This window comes from Dendropsophus ebraccatus, chromosome 1 (assembly GCF_027789765.1).
Source record: "Dendropsophus ebraccatus isolate aDenEbr1 chromosome 1, aDenEbr1.pat, whole genome shotgun sequence".
Classification (NCBI taxonomy): Eukaryota; Metazoa; Chordata; class Amphibia; order Anura; family Hylidae; genus Dendropsophus; species Dendropsophus ebraccatus.
In genome coordinates, this window is record NC_091454.1 from 168,053,399 (window position 1) to 168,075,247 (window position 21,849).

At 40.3% G+C, this 21,849-nt stretch overlaps 1 protein-coding gene across 1 annotated transcript in view; it reads left to right on the forward strand.

The window, feature by feature from the left end:
• The first annotated feature begins 320 nt into the window (after positions 1-320).
• The window catches only part of LOC138801348 (ADAMTS-like protein 5), a 49,040-nt gene continuing 27,511 nt past the window's right edge, over positions 321-21,849 (forward strand). Inside the window, exons 1-7 of the mRNA XM_069984078.1 lie at positions 321-695; positions 10,399-10,468; positions 14,855-15,018; positions 16,136-16,196; positions 16,293-16,395; positions 19,059-19,186; positions 21,262-21,385. Coding sequence (XP_069840179.1) covers positions 679-695; positions 10,399-10,468; positions 14,855-15,018; positions 16,136-16,196; positions 16,293-16,395; positions 19,059-19,186; positions 21,262-21,385 — 667 coding nt within the window. The 5' untranslated portion in view covers positions 321-678. The remainder of the gene's footprint in view (positions 696-10,398; positions 10,469-14,854; positions 15,019-16,135; positions 16,197-16,292; positions 16,396-19,058; positions 19,187-21,261; positions 21,386-21,849) is intronic.

Here is a 21,849-nt window from a genome sequence, read left to right on the forward strand (position 1 = left end):
TAAAAGATGTCCGAAAATAATTGTCACAATGATTTTTTTTATGTCCACAAACATTGTCCGTTATTTAATACACTGTGTGAATTGGGTGGCCGTCATTCCGTCTACTGATGGATTTCCAGGTGATCTACTCCCATGGAAAGCCCCGTGTGTTTGCAGAAGTTCACGTCACGTTATGTGGGGGAACCCCGGGTCTTAGGTGCAGGGGGGGCTGCCAGGTAGAGCAGGGAGCAGCCTGCACATGTGCACAGGACACCTCCAGCCAGTGTGACAGCAGAGGGTGTGTGAGGAGAGAGCACAGGGCGGGAGGGCAGAGCCTCACATCTCTCAGCCCTTCTTGTGAACTTCTCAGGCATTCCTCCCCACTCTGCATCTGACTTGTCTGGCTCTGCTACTACAAGGAGCCTGCTGACTGGGAGAGCCGGGCTGCACTCTGCTACAACCTGTGAGGAAGCCATGGGCTAGAGGAGGCTGCCTGCCTGACCATGGCTGTGCCAGTCCTCCCCTGTACTGCAGAGCATGGAGCCACAGGGCACCCCCTCACTGCCCTGACCACCCCCTCACTGCCCTGACCACCTGGGGATCCTAACTACCCTGCTATACTGCTCACATTGCTGCATTGCTTGTCTATTGGAGCTGGTTTCATGTGATTTAACCCCTGCTCCACCACCAGGCAGGAGGATGCTTCCTAGCTGCAGGTAAGTCTGTGCCCACCACCCTGTCAGGGTGTGTAACAATGTATCAGTGTAATATGGAGATGTTATGCTAAGAATGTGCAGTCTGCTGGAATAGATTGGACAGCCAATAAATGTTACTCATTTATTCAGAAACTTTACCCCAGAGGTATACACCTGGGATACAGTATTGAATAATACATGGAATAAACTAATGTTACTATGTGCCTGTAAGGGTATGCATGATACAGATGTTATAAGTATGATATTGGCTGTATCACTGCTATATAAGATACTGACTGTAGTATTCCTATGTATGATATTGGCTGTAGCATTTATATGAAGGATATTGGCTGTAGAATTCTTCTGCATGATATTGGATGTAGAATTCTTCTGCATGATATTGGCTGTAGTATTCTTCTGCATGATATTGGATGTAGTATTCTTCTGCATGATATTGGAGGTAGTATTGGTATGTATGATATTGGATGTAGTATTGGTATGTATGATATTGGATGTATCATTATTATGTATATTATTGGATGTAGTATTGGTATGTATGATATTGGATGTAGTATTGGTATGTATGATATTGGATGTATCATTATTATGTATATTATTGGATGTAGTATTGGTATGTATGATATTGGATGTAGTATTGGTATGTATGATATTGGATGTAGCATTATTATGTATGTTATTGGATGTGGTATTGGTATGTATGATATTGGATGTAGTATTGGTATGCATGATATTGGATGTAGTATTGGTATGTATGATATTGGATGTAGTATTGGCATGTATGATGTTGGATGTAGTATTGGTATGTATGATATTGGATGTATTACTGTTATGCATGATACTGGATGTAGCATTGTTATGTATGATATTGGATGTAGCATATAGTGGAAGCTTATTATGCAAGGTGCAGTTGCAAGTCTTCTCATTGTTCTAACCAACTTTATCACCATTTGGAACTCCCTAGTATTATGATATTGGATATAGTGTAGCATTGTTATGCATTGTATTGAATGTAGCATTGTATTGACTGATATATGGTAATCCTTATTCATACAGTGCTAATCCTACAATATTTCAATGTTAAGGAGTCTTAATTATCACTCTGTGTTAAAATCCCATGATATGTCCCAATAGACAATACAGTAGGGTTCATCTATAAAAAGGCTGGTAAGAAAACCTGTGCCTTATGCATGAAGCCTGATGTTCTTTTGACCTTTCTTACAAAACAGGTGCTGTTCTTTTGATACATGTTGGAGCTATACCCATGGTCTATATGTTAAAATTGTTGAAAATTTTCTATATATAAACACTCCATCATGTTGTGATCTCCATGCCCCTTAAACAAACAGGGCCATTCCCTTAACCCCTTGTACAAATGTTGGTGCAGTGATATGATGGAACCTTAGTAGGTGTGATGCATTTGCTAATGCAAGTCTTTTCATTGTTCTAACCTACTCTTTCACCATTTGGAACTCTTTGGCAAAGAAGAGGTTAATAAGCTGCTGGGTTAATGGTTGGGCATATGTTCTGTGGTAATACATTGCACAAGGAAAATCGGGAATGAATGAATGGAGTGACAGCTGCACTTGCCTGAGTACTACATGCCATGTGTATTATTCAGGGATTTACAGAGATTACCTGCGTATAGGGTGTCATTTCTAGTAGGCTGTCCTGCCAAAAGCAATGAGCTATAAGTCATGATGACCATCATTTATTCTGACACACATCAACAAATGGGAGGAATGAGGCCAGTAGGTCACAATGGAGACTGAGCATGCTGCTATATAGTTTCTCAGGAGCTGTCAGATTACTTGGCATAGCTAGATGTTCGGTTTTATTAGCAGCTGTAAATGCTTGTAAAACAAAGGGCCTTATAACTTTAGACTGCTTGCATGTCATGATGAATCTTTACGGAGGCTGTGGCTTTTTTATTGCTTTACCTTCTCCAAATTTCTGACAAGTTTTCACATCACTAAAGTCTAATCATTCTTTCCAACTTCATTTCATTCTAATATAAACTATTGGCGGCCAGGCACAGATGGATACTTGTAGAGAATTGTTTGAAGCTGTCTCATGTAGGAAAAACCTTTACCTGCTGACGTATATACATGACTGGAAAGCATATGAAGAAACTTTATGTAACCTCATGTAGAGAATTACTCCAAGAATGTAGCAATTCACCATGGCTGCTGCATTGTAATACCTATGGGCATGCTGGAGCCATTTCTTAGTGTTAGGCTTTTGGACTGTGCAAAAATGATGGATGAATGGTTTGACCTCAGGGCACCATCTTCTAAACAGTGTTTCCCAACCTGTGGCTTTACAGCCAGAGAGCCACAGGTTGCTTTACTTGTACGTTGCAATGTTTCAAAGACCCACGGGAAGGATCAACAGGGAAGAGATCAAATAATAACATGGCATTGATCTACCTTCCCACTTCTTTAGAAAGGGTGTTGAAAAAACAGTAAACAAACTATAATCTTCATTAGAATTAATCAGAAATTGGCAATAAACAATACATTTATGATTCCTTTAAACTACAAAATGATGCCTTATCATTAGAATAAGTCATCAATATCAGATCCCATTGGGTTCTAGTCTTTCCACTCCCTGGGAGGAATAGACAGCACCACTACAATGTGTGCGGCAGTGCCCATCAGGTGATATGACAATCTTAGTAGCTATAGTAGAGAAGCTATAGTGGTACATTTGCTTTAAGTAAACTTGCCAAACTGTTTGGGTTTGACTACTTTCTCCAAACCCAAAGGCTCTGCATTTGATGCCCGGCAGCCAGTAAGACAAATGCCCCCTTGGAAGTCCTGGAAAAGATGGATACAGTCTATGGCTGTATCCATGTTTTCCAGGACTCCCTGGATGCCAGGGGCCTCTGTAGTGTCTACATCCCCTTTCTCCCCTGAGAGCCATGTAAATTTAACAAAACATGACATGGCTACAATCTTTCTTTATCATAAACCCAGTAATACTGATCATTTGGCAAAGCCAACACAAAAACCTAAGGCACCTATACACCTTTGATAAAAGTTACATCACCCGTCCTTCCCGTGCACATGAACAATCAGCCATGGGGAAGAAAAAGGTAGGCCACTACCAGACTGGGGTCAGGTGGATAAAATCCATTACGTCTGACCCCTAAAGTGTATAGGGTCCTTTAAGTTCTAATTACGTTAACAAAGAAACAGAACAAAAATGTAAATATGGAAACATAGCCTTAGGGTATGTTCACATTGGGCAGTTGCACTGCAAACGTTCCATCCAGTTTTAATGGGCAGAAGACACGCAGCCTACTACAGCTTCAGCTAAGTGGACACAATTTTAATAAATCCCCTCCTGACACTACTGAGAGAATATCTCACATCAGATTATGTTGCTGCCTTTGTTTTGGATTTTCCTAGCAGACTTCAATGGGAGTTCAAAATCTGCAAGAAACCTGCAATGAAATGTATTGTTGTGGATTATGCTGTGCATCCACATTGGTCAGTCCATAATGGAGCTGCAGCAAAATCTGCTGAATTTAATGTGGATTTCCCTGTGGAAGTGCAGGATTTTGGAGAAAAAAATGCACCATTTCCGTCCCATGTGGCCATGCTCATATTGGGAAAGTAAATGATCACTCCTATAATGCGCGGTTATGCTCCTACAGGTTTGTCCTATGTTTGAGTTTGAATTAGTTTTGTAATGTTTCTAGTATGTCCTATGAACTAAATAAGAGTTTATAGAGCTATGAGCCAAGAGGCCAGTAGATCATGCGGGACTCTATGAACTGCTCTTATTACAGATTATTAATAGTATGCATTGTTTACACCCCAAGTGTTAAAATGGGTCACCCTTGCAATGACCTTTTTACCTGCATTACCTGCTGTCACCCATCACTGGATGTCAGGAAGAAGTTCTCCGTCATCTTCATGATGATGGATCCAGTCACATCTGGGGTCAATAGATGCATGTTATATCTTGTAGCTCCAGGTGCTTATATTGTCTGCTAAGCAACATGTGTTTTCTATGGAAGGAAATGAGCTATTTATGTTGTGTAAACATTCTGCTTTAAATGTAAGTAATTTTACTGACATAAATACCGCCCTCCGCGACCAGCTCCTAATTGGCCCTGTTACATAATGTCTTAGCTCCTAGGGCTAATTTAGTCCTTTTATTCTTCTCTATTGTGAAGACTCAATCGTTCAGGGGACTAATGATGACTAATGTCAGTGACATGTGGACGGGGTTACATCTGGACAAATGGTGCAGAACGTGACAAATTTACCATAATTGCTAATTATTAGAAGGGGACACGCAGCACAGTCCTCCTTTTGTTTTCCATGCCCTTTAATCCAACATTGTGTTCAACAAAAATGTCTACAGGTACGTGCTTTTTTCGGCATTTGAAGTATATATAGAACTATATAGATAAGAATACTAAACATACGCCTATGTGGCAGTAGATGGGATGTAACGATAGTACAGTATACTGCTTGAGCTCATTTTATGACTTCTTTACTAAGCAGATCAAAGAGGCAGTCCGTAACTTTAGTGCTGAAGGTCTCCAGTTTTTTCCTTTTTTTTCATACTGAACGATCCCCTAAATTTGTTCTTTAGAGAACAATGAACTAATAGTGAACCCTTATTACCAATGTTGCCTGATCACTGTGATAGATTTTTTTTTTTGTTAATGGAAAAAAAAAAGTTTGATCTTATCTTAGGCACTGGAAAGTGGAATTCATGGGGTCTCCATGACTCTTCGATCAGTGCTTTTGGTAGAAAGCGCATTCATTGATTACTTTGCACGGCTGGGGGCAATGCAACACGACACCAGAAAAATATTGTTCTAACACTTGCATATTTTCCTAATTGGAAACATGTAACGTCTAACCCAAACATGCAGATATGTATCTTCTGTGCAGCTCTACCCTCGGGCAGCAGCAGGATGTAGTCTACTGGCATCATGTCTGTGCTTCTAATGGGTTCTACACATCCCTGTGGTCCTTACTTCAGATGGTTAGATGGAATCTACCCTTTTACTTTCTGTATTGTGTTGTATAGGCAGGGGGGTCATATACTGACGCTGAGGCACTGTTTATGTGATGGTGTGCCAGTCTGTAGACATGGTACAGTGTGTGGCACATTTCTTTATGGTAAACACAATGATAGCAATCACTGGGCAGATGTTGCCGCACACAGCGATCATGTCGGGAAGTACTGTATATAAGCATACACAATACATAGGCTATATGTATATTGCTATAACCTGCTCTGTATAGCGCTGTGCGGCAGAGCAGCAGATTGGGGTTTAGACAGCCCTTCAGTTCCCAAAACAAACATTGGTGGCAGCAAAGGAGCCGCGTCTTACTGCTGCCACTCAGCGGAAGTGCAAATGTAAATTTAAAAAAGGATACATTTAATTTAATGAAGTTCTATTACAAAGTAATATAACTTTATTAAAGCAATGTATTGGCAATAAAAATAAATTCCAGTCTCTGTAATACCCTTTTAACTTTTGCCCTGCATCTTACTCATCTGTGAATAAAGGTGGTGTAGTAAAGTAGCCACTAGCAACTTGTACTTGGCTACAGGGCATTGCCACTTGGACTGATCATTAATACTCCCTAGAACCTGACAGAATAAAAGAATACTCTGATTTTGATCTCTCAAGATGATATATTATGCATTGCCCTAGATTAATTATATTAAATCTATAGTTTCCTATGCCCTAGACTAACAAATTATTCTCTCATGTATTATAGATATAGTAGACGATCACTGTCTGCTTTATTGATTGTAAACCATATATTTAAAGCAACTCTGTACCCACCATCTGCCCTCCCCAACCGCTTGTACCTTTGGATAGCTGCTTTTAATCCAAGATCTGTCCTGGGGTCCATTCGGCAGGTGATGCAGTTATTGTCCTAAAAAACAACTTTTGAACTTTCAGCCCTGTGTCGAATTGGTTTGGCATAGAGTGTGTTTGACATTATCTTGCACCACCTCTCCATCACTCTTCCCCACCCTCTTCACCATTAGGAATGGCCCTGGCAAAATGTCTTCTATTCCTCACTTGTCTGAACACTGCACATGAGCCTTAACAATCCAACTCATGTGAATAGGAGAAAACCTGCCTGGAGCATTCCTAATGATGAAGAGGGAGGGGAGGAAGGATGGACGGGCGATGCAAGCCTAATGCACAGAAACTCTAGGCCACGTCAATTTGACACAGGGCTGTAAGTTTAAAAGTTGTTTTTTAGGACAATAACTGCATCACCTGCCGAACGGATCCCAGGACAGATCTTGGATTAAAAGCAGCTATCCGAAGGTACAAGTGGTTTGGGGGGTCAGATTGTCGCTTTAAGAATTCAGATCTCCCTGACAGACGTGGGAACTCCATGAAAAGGTCACAGTAAGATGGACAAGGACAGATCCTGGCAGTTTTTCCCATTATTTTAGGGATTACAGGTAGAAGCCCCATGTTTGCTATCTGACTGGTTATCTCTTCCAGGAATTCTCAGCTTTTTGGTCTTGTTTGCACTACCTTGGTAGGTGAACACTCACTTCTATAGGGCTGAAAAAGATGATTGATCTGTCTACAGAAACACCTTGTCACATGTAATACTGTGCAAACACAAAACCTCACAAATAGGAATTAAAATAGTAACTGATGTTGACTCATTACTTGTATAAGCAGAAGGGACATTCTATTATTATGGATTGTAAACATGCAGTCCCTTCTGTACTACCACACAGCGTCTACGTGCTCCTAGCTGCCTCCGATATGTGGTTGTAGAGAACAGGAGAAGATGACAATGGAGGGAAGGAGGACATCAGCGATTTAGTGACCTTGTGATGTTAATGGTTACATTTCCAGCTTAAAGTGTACCTTTCATTGTAAAAAGAAACTTTTAACATGTCAAAACATGTAAAAAGTTTTGATCAGTCCAGGTTGGGAGAATATAGCGCTAAGTGTGATCCTCTCCCGGCTCTATGTCTTGTGATGAGTTGGACTCCTAATGTAAGTCTATAGAGCCCAACTCTTTTCACTGCGGGGAGCAGACCATGCTGCATTGCAGTCTTTTTCTGGATCATTCTCATTATCGGTACAGGTCTAAACACTCAGACCTGGACCGATCAAAACTATTGACATGTCTCTATGACATGTCAAACTTTTTTATGATGGCAGGAACACTTTAAAGGGATTCTCTGCTTTTTACAGTCTCTACTTGAAGAGTCAATTAGTATTAAGCAGACCAAAACATGTCTCCATGATGGGACCCTTCCCCCAGCAATCAGCTGTTATCAGGTGAACGGCCTGCAGTCATTTTTTAGTCTCCCTGTAATACCACCAAATTTAGCATTACATGGTGACTATTCAAATCATGTCTGTGTAATGTATGAAACGAGAAGATGCACGTCGGCTGATCCTTGTCTTCTATTACATAAAGCGATTATCATTTGTAAAGAATCGGCCAAATATGGCCAATAATCGCTTAGTGTAATAGGGCCTTATGCTGGGCTGACATGTAATAATTCAGTCAGGATTTGCTCAGTATTTGTAGACACAACCAAGAATTAAAATCTTTACATTATAGTCCTTTAGTTCTCCGTAGCTAGTTTTTGACTAAATACTGCGTGTTTTTGAAGAAATATAAACTGCATTCAAGTTGGTACAAAAATGAAGCTATAATACTGCGACATGGGGACTATTATAGTGATAAAGTGTACATGTCATTTAGAAAAACCTTTGACTTGTCATGGAGACCAGTTTTGACTAGCCGGGGTCTGAGACCCCCAGCAATTACTGGAACAAGTGTGTAAAAGCCGGTGGTAGTAGTGCTCTTTTCTCCCCAGCTTGCAGCAATCTCCATCCTGTATCTTTGGATGCCAGGGAGTAAAGTGTGCTACCACCTCCTTTTTGCTCATTCTAATGATTGTGGGAGTCTCAGCACTCAGATCCTGACTGATCTAAACTTTTATCATGTTCCTGTGACTTGTCAAAGGTTTTTCTATAATGGTTGAGGCTGATTTAGAAGACCACATGAGTAGTAGTAGGCTGATGATTTACAGACAAGCCATAGGTACGTATAGGCGTATGTACACTTTTCAGCCACATCTAGACTTGGTAATAAGGTAGGTGTTGATGTTTCTTAGGTGATACAATTTCAGAGACAAAAAAACTACAAAGCTACATCTATGTCTGATAAGATTTCAAAGCTGAACTCTGGGGCACATCATGGAGCATTTGTCATTCCAGCTTTCATCATAAATGTGTCTGGTATCTTCTGATGACCCAATTCATACGATTATTGAGAGACGCGCCATCCCAGTAATTGCATTAGTGTATAGTATATTTCCTGGGATTCGGGGTAGGGATTAAGTTATTAACACTACGTGATGGACATCAAGGTTTTACTGTAATGGGAAGTCGGAAATATATGTTGAGTAATAGAATGGTAGAATTGGAGTAGGAGGTGGAATTGTCTGTCATACGGTGTAACATAAACCTTTTTGGTATATGTCTGTGTGTATTCTATGCTTTTTAGTGGAATTAAAGGTTTTGAATGGTTCCTGTCCAGAGGCCCTTTCCTGACACCATAGCATCAACTTGTCAGTCACTCATGCAACCACAAAGTACACACCTTTTCATGCATTTCCTTTATCGCCTAATCTCTTCGATCAGGAACATTTCTTTCATGTTGAGTCAATTTAACTGGCTGTTATGGCTGTGCATTACAGGAACAGAGGTCAAGTGATATTTCTGTACTGACAGCGGTAATGAGGGCTCTGTTCTTCCAGCATGTTCTGAGCTACTTAAACAGTTAATAAGAAATCTAACATATAGCATCACTGTTGTTTTTTTGGTAAAAAATGTACTGTAGTGTCTCCTTATATGATGTTTAGCCTTTTTCTAGCTGCCCCCTGTCTATTAGTCAGTGGATGTTTTTTTTAGTGTCATAGATTATGTACCAGTCTTATTTATTGAGTACAATGTCAGCTGTCACTAGGGCCGTTCCCCTTTGCTAAAACTTGCATCTGCATTGCAGGCTGTGGCCAAGAAAAAAGTTTTTTCTACCTACTGTGGAACCTTTTTTGATACTGAAGTTTCCAAAGAGTGAGGGCTGTATTACATGGGATGATTATCGTTCAAAAAATCATTAGATGGTTCAGATTTAAACAATAATTGTTCTGTGTAATAGCAGGCAACGATTAAAAGGTCAACAAGAAATTGTTGATCGTTTGATAGACCCCAGACCTATTTTTATCGTTGATCATTCACACGTTCACACGTTCGAACATCGTTCAGTGTAATAACACCTCATTCTGTCGTTCCCTGGTCTATCAGCCAGGAAAGGACGAGCGCAAGAACAACCGTAAGTAACAATCATCGTCCTGTGTGAAAGCGTGAGCGATTTAAGTTCTTTTGTCATAGCGGTCGTTTGAGATTGTTTATTGTTAATCGCTGAAAAATTGTTCCATGTAATAAAATTGATGACCTATGCTTATGATAGGATTTCTGTATCAGAATGGTAAGGGGCCTACCTGCAGCACTACCACCAATAAGTTAATTGAAAGGAGTCTTTCTCATTGGTACATGCTGCAATGGTCATATGCTACTTTCCTCTGATGCAGTCACCTTCTGAAACTCTACTAGAACCATCATGGGACTTCAGATTAATTTACTTACTGGCTCTGTTCTCCCTTACAGGTTGGCACATCAATGTTTGGCTACTCTGTATGCAGTTTTGGTTCTTTTTATTATTCCATCCTTTAGCCAGGTACAGTATATTTGAGTCTACTCTATTAAGCTGGCATAGACTGATACTTATTTTTTTTTAACTGCTAACCATTAATAATAAGGTTATAGTATTAAGACCTGGCTTGTGTGTCTTCATGTCTTATAATTGTTTTTAACCAACCAAGCATTTAGAAGTAAAGTAGCCTTCAACTGTAAGCAGTTACTTGCTATTCAGGTGTCAGGTTAAGTCCTATAATGCGATCCAGTAAGGCAAAAGAAATATTTTATAGAGTTCTATACACTTTACTAATCAAGTCAAGGATATTTATTAAAGGAGGCTCTGTCAATAGTAAAAAATACCAAAGGTGGGAGACGTTCTCATAGCCATTTATCACTTTTTGTAAATCTACTGCCTAAGGCAACGTTCACACACTGTATTTTTACAATAAACAATGGCCGTTATTGCAGGTTGCAACAACGGCCTCTGTTAAGAATTTGAAATTACATTACAGTGTATGAAACAATGGCCGTAGTGTATAGTGTTCTCTGCGGCCACACAAAATAATTGACAGGTCTATTTTGTGCAGCGGCTATTCTGTGAAGCGGCTATTCTGTGAACAGCGGCCGTACAAAATAGCCTGTGCACACAATGTAAAGTATGGCTCCTGGCCGTACTTTACATGGTGCTCTATGGATAATTGGACTGCGAGCACACCCAAATGTGCCCGCATTCCAATTGAAATGAAGTGCTGTTCACCCGGCCGATACTGCGGTATTAGTCGGGTGAACATCTGAGACATCACTCGTTGTTTGACACTGCAAACAGTGATCGTGTCAAACCACGTCTGATGTTCATGCGAACATAGCCTCAACCTCCCACAATCTCAAGTGGGTGTGTTATACTGGAGTGGCAGTGGGGAGACTTGGGGCCTTGTTCTGGAAATTATGCTGGGGTCCCTGCTGCGAGTGGTAAAGCATAACTTAATTTTGTGGGACAACCCCTATGACAAGTAAAGCGATCTTCAAGTACGCTTGGGTTTGACCCAACCTGAACTCTCTTCAAGTTGGATGCAGCCCTATGGGTATCTGGAAAACATGGATACAAGCAAATCTGTCATTAGCTTTTTCCTGGTGTTATATTTAAAGGGCATCAGAGTGAACCCACCCTTATACATTTTCTCTCAGTTCTTCCCCACAGAGAGACATCAAAAATAGGGACCCCCTCCCCCTTCATGACGTTCATATGTTGTAATAGGGCATATAAACAGAGGTTTCCTTTATGAGACAATCCCTTCAAGCGCTATCTCTAACAAGACAAACATTCCAAATATTTCATTCTCTGTTAGGAGTATACAGAAAATATATTGCCTTCTACTTTTCTCTAGTGGTTTATAGCATTCCAAGCTCTTTGTAATGATCTGTACAATTCAGGCGACAATGTTTCTTACTGAATTGATTAAACATCTAAAAGCTGCCTGAGGTGTGAGCAGATCATCATCATCATCCTCTCAAAGCTCTTAGACTTTAAAGGTGAGTACAAAGTACAGACTTATTGAAATCCTTTCAAAGTCCACCATTTCCTCTGTGTGTTATCCAAGTGACTGAGAACCTGACCTGGGGGTGGGAGAAAAACTAAAAAATAAACTGTTCCTTTCAACACCCCTGTACGCTTCAGTAGGACTGGCGTGCCTGTTTTTTTTTTTTTTTTTTCAAGCTACAGCTTGATAGCTAATCTGGGTGTAACCTCTCATTTGGAATAGAAAATTATCTTTCTACATACTACATACATGAAACCTCTCCTCTTCATCTTCTCTGCGTGTTTGGGCTGTATTAGACGTGCCGATCATTATCTAGATCGGCGCTAATTTACTGAGCTTATTACATGTCTCGATTATCATGCAGCAAGGGAAGGGCTGTATAAATATCATTAGCACTGTCTGAGCACCCCTTGCTTTAAAAGTGTAATGGCCCTGTTAATAGGGCCTTAAACTAAAAGTTCATACAGTCCATGCTCCCCAGTGTTCAACCCTGCAGCCGCCACTGAAGCTTCTACACTGGTCTTTGAAGTGACAGGCCACTCAGTCAATCACTGGACCGCCTGTGAAGTTGCATCGGTGTCTGCGGGGAAAGTCGAGAAGCAAAGAGAACACCAGGGAGTGTGGACAGGTAATGTATGTGCAGTGTCCCAGAACAGAGTATTTATTTGTCACTTTGTCTCTGCACCTTTATTATAGCCAGTTCTGTTCTGGAAAGCTATGGTCCACTGCAAACTGTGTGTATTGTGTCACCCCTCTCAGTATTCAGGTCTGCTATTCCATTCATTTCTTGTATGCATATTCAGTTATCAGTGCCTAAGGGTATTATGTCGCCCCCCAGTGTTCAAGTATGGTACTTCTCATGTATATTTAGTCCTATATGCCTAATAGTGTGATGATGCAATGGCTGGATGTCACGTGACTGCTCCTGCTTCCATGGTAACTCCAATGGCCATCAAACTTTGGCTGGGGAATACCATGTAACTTCCTCTCTGCCTGGCTCTTGTCTCCCACCTTCAGGGGGATAGGTTGTGTGTTGCTGCTGCTCCTGTGTCACAAGGCCGCAACCCTGGAGTATCTGCTGCAGCATTACCAAAAGTGTTCCTGGCTGTGCTCTATTCTGAAGTCCTCAAGATTCTCATCTATTCTCAAGATCTGGGTACCGTTCTTCAGTCATTCCTCTCATCATCTTCTCTAATCATCTACAGCAAGTATTCATCTCAGTTCCATTCCGCCCAGCATCTTATCCTTAGTATCACTACTACTCCCATAATTCAGTACGCTACCATCACAGCCTATTGCAGCATCACCCATTACTCTGCCTTATTCAAGTTTGCCTTATACCCGGTTGCATCCGGAGAGACTGTTGCTACTAGTTACCACCGTTACAATAAATATACAGCTATTGTTGTTTCTGAACCTTGGCATTGGTGTAATTATTGATGCCCTGACTAAGGACAACGAAGAATCGCATGCCTAGTCTCCGCTAGGTCAGGAGCCCGGTTTCCAGCTGTGATCCCTCGTGCCTAAACCGTGACAACCCTCTAGCTAGCAGCTGCTTCGGTTCCTGCCCGCAACAACACCTTTCAGCGGAGTGGCCCCTAGGGGCCCGGGCATTGCATATGAACTTTTATTCAGCCGTCAGTGGTGCATCACTATTACACATAGCGATGCGCACCCGGTGGGCGAAGATTTTCGCTCAGAACCTAAAGGACGATCAGCCAATAATTGTGCTGATCATGCTTATTGTCCTGACCTAAAATAATCGGCTGCTGGACATACATCGCTTTGTACAGTATTGACGCAGCCGATGGCTGAAGAAAAGTTGTCAATCAGCCCAATTGGGCAGATTATTGTTCTGTGTAATAGGGCTCATCGAATACTATCGAATTGGCCACCTAAAGACATTGTGATGGCTGCTGACCAGACCATTGTGCACCAGAAAATAATAAAAATAAAATAATTTCATTTTGGCCACTAGACTAAATAATAAACTGACACTTCCAGTTTTGTAGGGAAAAGTTTCATTATCATTACAGACAAAATTACAGTAAATGGTGACACCAATATATAGTTATGATAGTATTAGATCATTAACACTGATGGTTCAGCCTCCATCATCCCTACACTTTTACCTTTCTGCACAGGTCACAAAGCATGCCTAGAAAACTTACCTATAGAAGTCAGTACAGTCAGCTCCAGTCTATGGTTCCTATGTCCATGCGGCAAGCATATCTATAAATGCTGATAAATACAGCTCAGGCAAGATATCTGTCCTAGTACTAATGTACTAAAATAAAATAAAAACCTTTACAAACCAGAAATAGAAACAGATATGGGATCAGGATGGACAGTTGAGTATCTGGAGCCATCACATGCTTTGTTCACGTTTAGGTTTTCTGGTTGCATTTTTTTTCTTTACAGATTTAAGATTCTGAATGCTGCTGCCCCCTTTTTAACACCCGATTGTTTGAGTCTCTCCCTGTTTTGGCATGCTTTTAGTATTTGTCTTTTATTCAGCATATCCATGTTTTACAAGCTTTGGAAATAAAAGAAGCATGTTTTTTCACTTGTGATACATCCGGGCCATATCTTTCTGGACGACTGTGTGTTATGGAGCAGACAACCCAAGCTGACTTTCACAGTGCAGTCAGTGTAAACATGATCATTCTGATAAGGACGCTGGTTTATGCCCCATAACACTCATAAATTTAAAAAAGCTGCAGTGGGCAGGAACCAGTGATAAAAATCATATTTGGGTTGTGTTTTTCCGGATATACTTACAATGGCCTCTAGTATTCTCGTCATACATTTGTTTGTCCTCTATACATACAGTTCTTAAGAGGTTTTAGTTTACTAAACTAAATAAATTTGGTTTAATATTTTTTAAGGTTCAGAGGACGCCAATAGAAAGAGGATTTGTTAACTGGTTTGGCCCTGAGCATAGTCCACCTTTGAGATCCAGCAATGAGTGGGGTTCTTGGCAGAGCTGGTCTCCATGTTCTCGGACGTGCGGAGGGGGAGCAGCAGTGCGTGTGCGACAATGTATTAAAAGGTATCTGTACTTACATGCTGATGGGGAAAGCTGCTTTTGGATAATGTATGTGGAACCAGTAGAGATTTAAAGGAATAAATGACAAGTTGTACTTGAACATTTCCCACAAAACTATATATTAGCACCTCCTTCTCTATTTTTTTCTGATTGCAGAATGGACTGCATTTTCCACAGGTTCCCTTCAACGTTAGTCTTACAGTCTAAGCCCGGGTTCACACTATGTATGACTTTGGTGTCACAGAGCGTCCGGTGTCAGTGAAGTTCATCCCAGCCGGTACTGCAGTACCGACCAGATGAATTTAATTTCTTTTTAATTGGCATGCGGCCACATTCGGCTGTGCCCGCATTCCAATTAACCATAACCAATATTGTAAAGTGTGGCTGGAGCTGCACTTTACATTGTCTGCTCTGTCAGACTTGTGTGGCCACTATTCAATGGCTGGGATTCCATAGTAATGAATGTGATAGGTAAATTCATTAAATAACGGCCGTGGTTGCAAACCTGCAACTATGGAATTTACGTATGGAATTTACGTATGGAATTTATACGTAGTGTGAACCTTATAAAAGTATGTAAAATAATTTAAACATCTGTGTATTCTGTAATCTGTGCACTGTTAAATGTCTTGCCCTCTTATAACCTATAGGCCTCTTATAGGCTGATGTTGATGGATCTATTATTCTTACGTGTTTCCGTATACTTATAGTCTGTATGTTTTTCTAATTATTTGGGCAACGATATTTAGCAATTTACACTGACCTCAGTATTCAGATACCAGAATATGAGTATATAATTAGATCGGTCAACCCTAGATAATGGGTTTCCTAATAATTTATTGCATAGTACCTAAACTAATTGAAACATTAGTGAACAACCACAAAATAGAACATGTGGATCATGTCTGCCATCCAATAAAAATAAATCAGTTTGTAAATCCAAAGTATACGCTAACCTTGAACGTAGTGTTTTGCTTGGGGATCTTTGTTATGACTCTGTTAATGAATGTTCTCTCCGCCCACATTGCCCGCAGAAGGATTCTTGTGTCTGTCATCTAAGAGATATAGTTCTGTAAATTGTTTTTCACTTCTTATCTTTCTCTTTTGCTGTTTAAACCAGAGATTCTGCAGGTCCACATTGCCCTGGAGACGCAAGACAGTATCAAGTGTGTAACATGAAGGTTTGTCTATAACAGATTACATTCCGGCTCATTTCATTCAATGTATAAGTATTGCTGTGAGATAATGCTATAGGTAATGCTTCTCTTCCCGACTAGGACTGTCCATCTGGAGTGACAGATTTCAGACAATTCCAGTGCTCTGCTTACAACAATAAGCCTTTAATGGGAAATTATTACAAATGGATACCCTTCCAGTCAGGTAAGCTTAGTTTATTTGTGTATGGATGGGTTTACTTTTTATTTCATGTCATGATGCAACAGAGCATAAGGACCGGATTCAAGACCACCTCTTGCTCCAATTTGATCAGGTTGAATAGTACATTACGAAAAAAAACTTTCACACAATGCACCTGAAAACACAGAAGGCACTATTCTTCCTTACTTTTCTATCTTATAGAAGACATGAGTGCACCTAGTATACCACTACAAATGGAATGTACCAGAGGTTTCTGTTTTTACCATGAATAGACTGCCAGCACAGGGATTGATTAGAATCAATGGAGCCGTGTTATAAAGGGGAGGGGGTTTCCTCTCACTGGGGGCTGGACGGCCTGCCTCCAGTGCTTCAGGCCAGGCCAGACCTAGGTAATAGACCGGCACCGTACGCAGGAATCAGCTGCATTGGCGCCAGTCTATTCATGGTAAAAACAGTCTGGCTATATAGACTTACATTATGAGCCCGACTGATCATGTGGCACAGAGCCAAGAGCAGACTGTGCTTGGCACGGTCTTCTCCCGGCTCATTCTCCTGATTCTTATAGGTCTGACCACTCAGACTTGGACTGATTAAAACTTCTCACATGTCAAAAGTATTCTATAATGACAGTGACACTTTTAAAGTGTCACTGTCGTTAAAACTTTCAAAATCTAAATCAACAGTAGATGTGATATCAAGCAAGTTTGCAATTTATATTCAATATTTTTTTCCGTTATCATGCTTTAAAACAAAGCTGAACTTACCAGAAATCCAGGTCCAGTCTCCTGAAGGTGGATTTTTAGTCTTGTAATGGTTAAAAAGAAAAAGAGACTAAACACATGAAGTCTCGGCCAGTACAGAGAGTCACGGCTCAATATGTCCATCAATAACATGACTGCCTTCTCTGTGAGCGCTCAGATGGCCTGGGAAAGGGGGGACTTCCTTTGTTTAAACTCTTTGGGAAAAAAAAGAGTCAGGAAACAGGAAATGCTGTGTTTTTTCCATAAAAACTTGAAAAAAATAATGAATGTAAATTGAAAACTTCCTTTATTTCACATCTCCTGCTGATTTAGATTTTAAAAGTTGCGACTAAGAGTTTAGGTACTAAGAGGGGCAGCCGGGTCATGGCTGGGTAGACCATCAGGACAATGTCAGGCATTGTGAATTATTGTCCAACCAATCTGTTCATTTCTAGGATGAGAAACTTGCTGTATAACCACAATTTGTTGTGCCTACTTTAAACTGAAGCCTTCTTTAGTTCTTCAGGCATTAGATAATTGTCAGCCATAATACATGTATGTATACACAACTTATACCAACACCTAGGGGTGTAGGGGATTAAGAAATAAGAAAACGCTTATGCTATTAAGTACTAAAGTGTACTATACTATTACTATACTAAAGAGGAAAATGCCAGAAAACTGCTAAAATGCAGAAAATAAACTGCTGGCAGTTTTTGTGACATTTTTCTAGTTTAAAAAAATGCCCTGCAAAATCTGTGTCTGACGGAAGCCTTATAAATATTCCCTTAGGTCATGTATAGAAACGCAATTGCAAGCTGAAGTATGTAGTAAAATGCAGTCTGGCTTATCCTAGGTATTTTTCTTCTGTATGTCTGGCATTGTCTTACCCCACCTGAATGGAGGAAATGTGTGTCATAAAAAATTTCATCTAAAACATTTACTGTTAAAGGAGAAGTCCCATAAATTGTAAAAACATCAGGCAGGTGGGGGTGGGTGAGAACATAACAAACAAGTGAACTCGCCTGTCCTCATGCCTCTGTAGCGCCACTGCCAGGTCCCGTTTACATGAGTCGGGATCCTGCAGCTCCGCTAGTTGCAACATCACAACCCCGATTGAGTGATTGCCCGCCCAGCCAAACAGTGACTGGGGCACGACGCTGCTCCTGACACAGACTGGCAATCACTCGTCCAGGCCATGATGTTGCTGCTGAAGGAGCCGTGTAAGTGACATACCCGGTTTCCTGCAGAAGACGACAACCAGCAGCAATGAACAGGACACTGGAGTGTCGCAGCAGAGGCAAGGGGAAGGGTGAGTTCACTTGTTTTTTTTTTCTCACCCACCACCCCTTGCCTGACATTTTTACAGTTTGTGGAACTTCCTTTTTAAAGTGATGGTAATCTTTGTTTAGTTTGCCAAAAGCATAGTAGGAGACATATAGAAAAGTTGTACTTTCTATTTGACTACTACAGTCAACACCAGTTGAAGGGGTTATCCAGTATTAGAAAAGGCACAGCTACTTTCTTACAAGAATAGCACCACCCCTGTCGTCAGATTACGTGTGGTATTACAATTCAGCTTCAATGACTTTAGAGGACAAGAGTGGTGCTATTTCAGGTAATAAGTGGCCATGTTTTCCTAAGCCTGGGTAACTCCTTTAATTTTTGCTCTGGTTTTATACAATACCATAAATTCTTATCATGAGCACATAGAACAATGAATAGTATAATATGCTAGCGACAGAGGGTCTACCCAACATATGTCAGCAATAAGTCAAGGCAGCATCCATGATTCCTGATTTAGTATGGTCCTCATATAATACACATTATTGCATATTGTGGATTTACTTTATTTCCTGCACTGTAGTTTTTTCCATGCTTATAATTTCAGAATAACTTTTCATTGGATTTCTATTTCTTAATAAGGACAAGGAGACTGTGAGCTAAGTTGCTTGGCACAAGGGCAAAACTTTTATTACAACTTTGGCAGAGTTTTGGATGGAACGTCCTGCCACTCAGAATATAATGGCATCTGCATCAATGGCCAGTGCCTGGTAAGACTTTGGGAAAAAGTTTACTTATTGTATGTGACTAAGCTGCATTTGCCTCTGCAGATCTGCATGGGCTATAACAATAAGGCTATATAGACTGTAACAATCCATTGACCTTATTACTTTTTCAGGAGTTATTTAGGAGAAAGAATCCAGCATTGTAGGAAAACAGTGGAGGAGATTTATCAAACTGGTGTAAAGTAGAATTGGCTCAGTTGCCCCTAGCAACCAATCAGATTCCACTTTTCATTCTTCACAGATACTTTGAAAAATGAAAGGAGGAATCTGATTGGTTGCTAGGGGCAACTGAGCCAATTCTACTTTACACCAGTTTGATAAATCTCCCTCAGTGTGCATACATGACTTTCTACAGTAAGGGTGCGTTCACACCTACAGGATCTGCAGCAGATCTGCAGCAGATTTGATGCTGTGTTCAGTTATTTAAATGAAATCTGCTGCAGAAAATCAGCTGCAGATCCTGTAGGTGTGAACGCACCATAAGGCCTTATTCACGCATCTTTAGTTCCGCAATTATGGACAGAACATTGGACCAATGTTATTCAGTGTCCCTGGTCACATGTCAGTACGTGTATGGGGCCGCGATTTGCGACGCAAAAAAGGACATGTTGTAACGTGGACCAGGATTTGTGTCACAGATCGCTATGTGTAATGTAGTGCCAGTATAGTGCTCTGTGATACACAGAGTAGTACTGAAGCGTATTCATAGTGTGATAAGCGGGTCTGCAGCTCGCAGGCTACACTGTGGATGTGTGAATGTGTCCTAAGTAAAGATGAGCGAACCTCGAGCATGCTCGTGTCCATCCGAACCCGAACGTTCGGCATTTGATTAGCAGTGGCTGCTGTGGAAAATTGGTCGTATATTTGCAGGTCCTACAAGTGCAGGAACAGAGCAACGTTAAAAAATAGACATTAGAGTTATCTACAAGTGCATCATCAATCAGAAGTATGTAATTCTGGTTATAAGCATATTGGAACCTCTGAAATCGTGTTGTAAGTGCCTTACCCCTTCTTTCTTTCTGTACCCACTTCTTGTTTTTCACTAAAAGCCTTAAATATGAAATAACATAAAACATCAATGGGTCATTTGGATGAGGCCTTACTGTTATTTCTACACTGTTGTATTGTGAAATACATCTTCCTGTTCAAAACTTGTACCTCCTAGAGGCTGCTTGCACCCTTCTTTAAAGCATTGTGGCTGAGGATTAGGTGGCCTGCTAGAAGATGGTATGACTTCTGTATACAATGTAAGGCTTGGTTCACACCACGTTTTTGCAATCCGTTTTTTTTTTGGGAAAAAATGGATGGAAAAATGTTTTTTTTTAATAATGGCATTCAATGGAAAACAGATCAAAACGGATGCACACACATCCATCTGTTTTTAATCTGTTTTTTTTTTTTGCAAAAAACGGATGAAAAAAATGTAGTGTAAACCCAGCCTAAGGGACATTGTTTTCTTCCAGCAGGCACAGCAAGAAACAACACCATAATTGTATTTCCATCAATAGTTTTCACTGAAAATATGAACAAGTAAATAATAAAGTATAACTGGCAAGACAAGCTGATACAAGGGGAAAATATATCAAGTTATAGTTGCACTAATATTTAATGTGGTTTAGTAAAAAATAAGACTCATATCACACACTTAGCTCAATGTGTAGCATTATAGTTTATGGAAATAATTTTGACTGTAAAAATATTTTTAATAACCTTTTAAAAGCGTTTTGTTATTTTTTTGCAGCCTATGTTCAGACATAAAAATAAAGGCAAAATATGGCTGTAATTCTTAGGTCAATATATGGCTGCATTTTCAATATAAGAATGCATAGTCAACAGGAAATTGGTGGGCAGTGTACACACTGTATAGCATGTTCTTTATTTACCACCTGCCTTTGCAAATTATGGCAGTTTTTTTAAAATCTGTTCACACATTTTTTATTTTCAGTCAACATTACGGTTGTATTTACCTTTTATTTTACTGTATGTAAACCTAGCCTCAAGGTGCTTTTCTACTAGGGTTATTTTAAGGATATAATCTTGTTACATCTTTGTCTTCCCAGAAAGTCGGCTGTGATTTCATACTCGGGTCAGATGAGAAGACGGATATCTGTGGGGTTTGTGGAGGACAAAATGTATCCTGCCAACACCATCACAATATCTACACTACAAAGTACCCTGCTTCTGGTAATTGTCATCCTGCACTTAGATCAGTGAGAGCACAGGTCACACTGCTGGGCCAGACATCAAGGACAGAGCAGAGATATGTCACCAGCAGTAGCTGATTTATCAAATGGTTTATACGCTGGGTAAATAGGTCACAGTCATCCACTCAGTGGTATCATGCATGTCTGCTTCTTGAGTACAGCTTTATGCATATACCAATATACAATATATATGGTTATTTTGAGGAACATATTCTGCAATAGTTCCGCTTTTTACCTGTGTGATAGTTAAGAAAGGGAATTTGGAGGTTTTAAAGCACGCCTGTCATTAGAAAAAAACTTTTGACATGTCAAAAAAACATATCAAAAGTTTGGATTAGTCAAGGTTTTGATTTGTTGAGTGTTCAGACCGTGACCGATCAGAACAGTCTCTGTGATATGTCAAAAATCTTTCCTAATGACAGGTACTCTGTATGAGATTTCTAA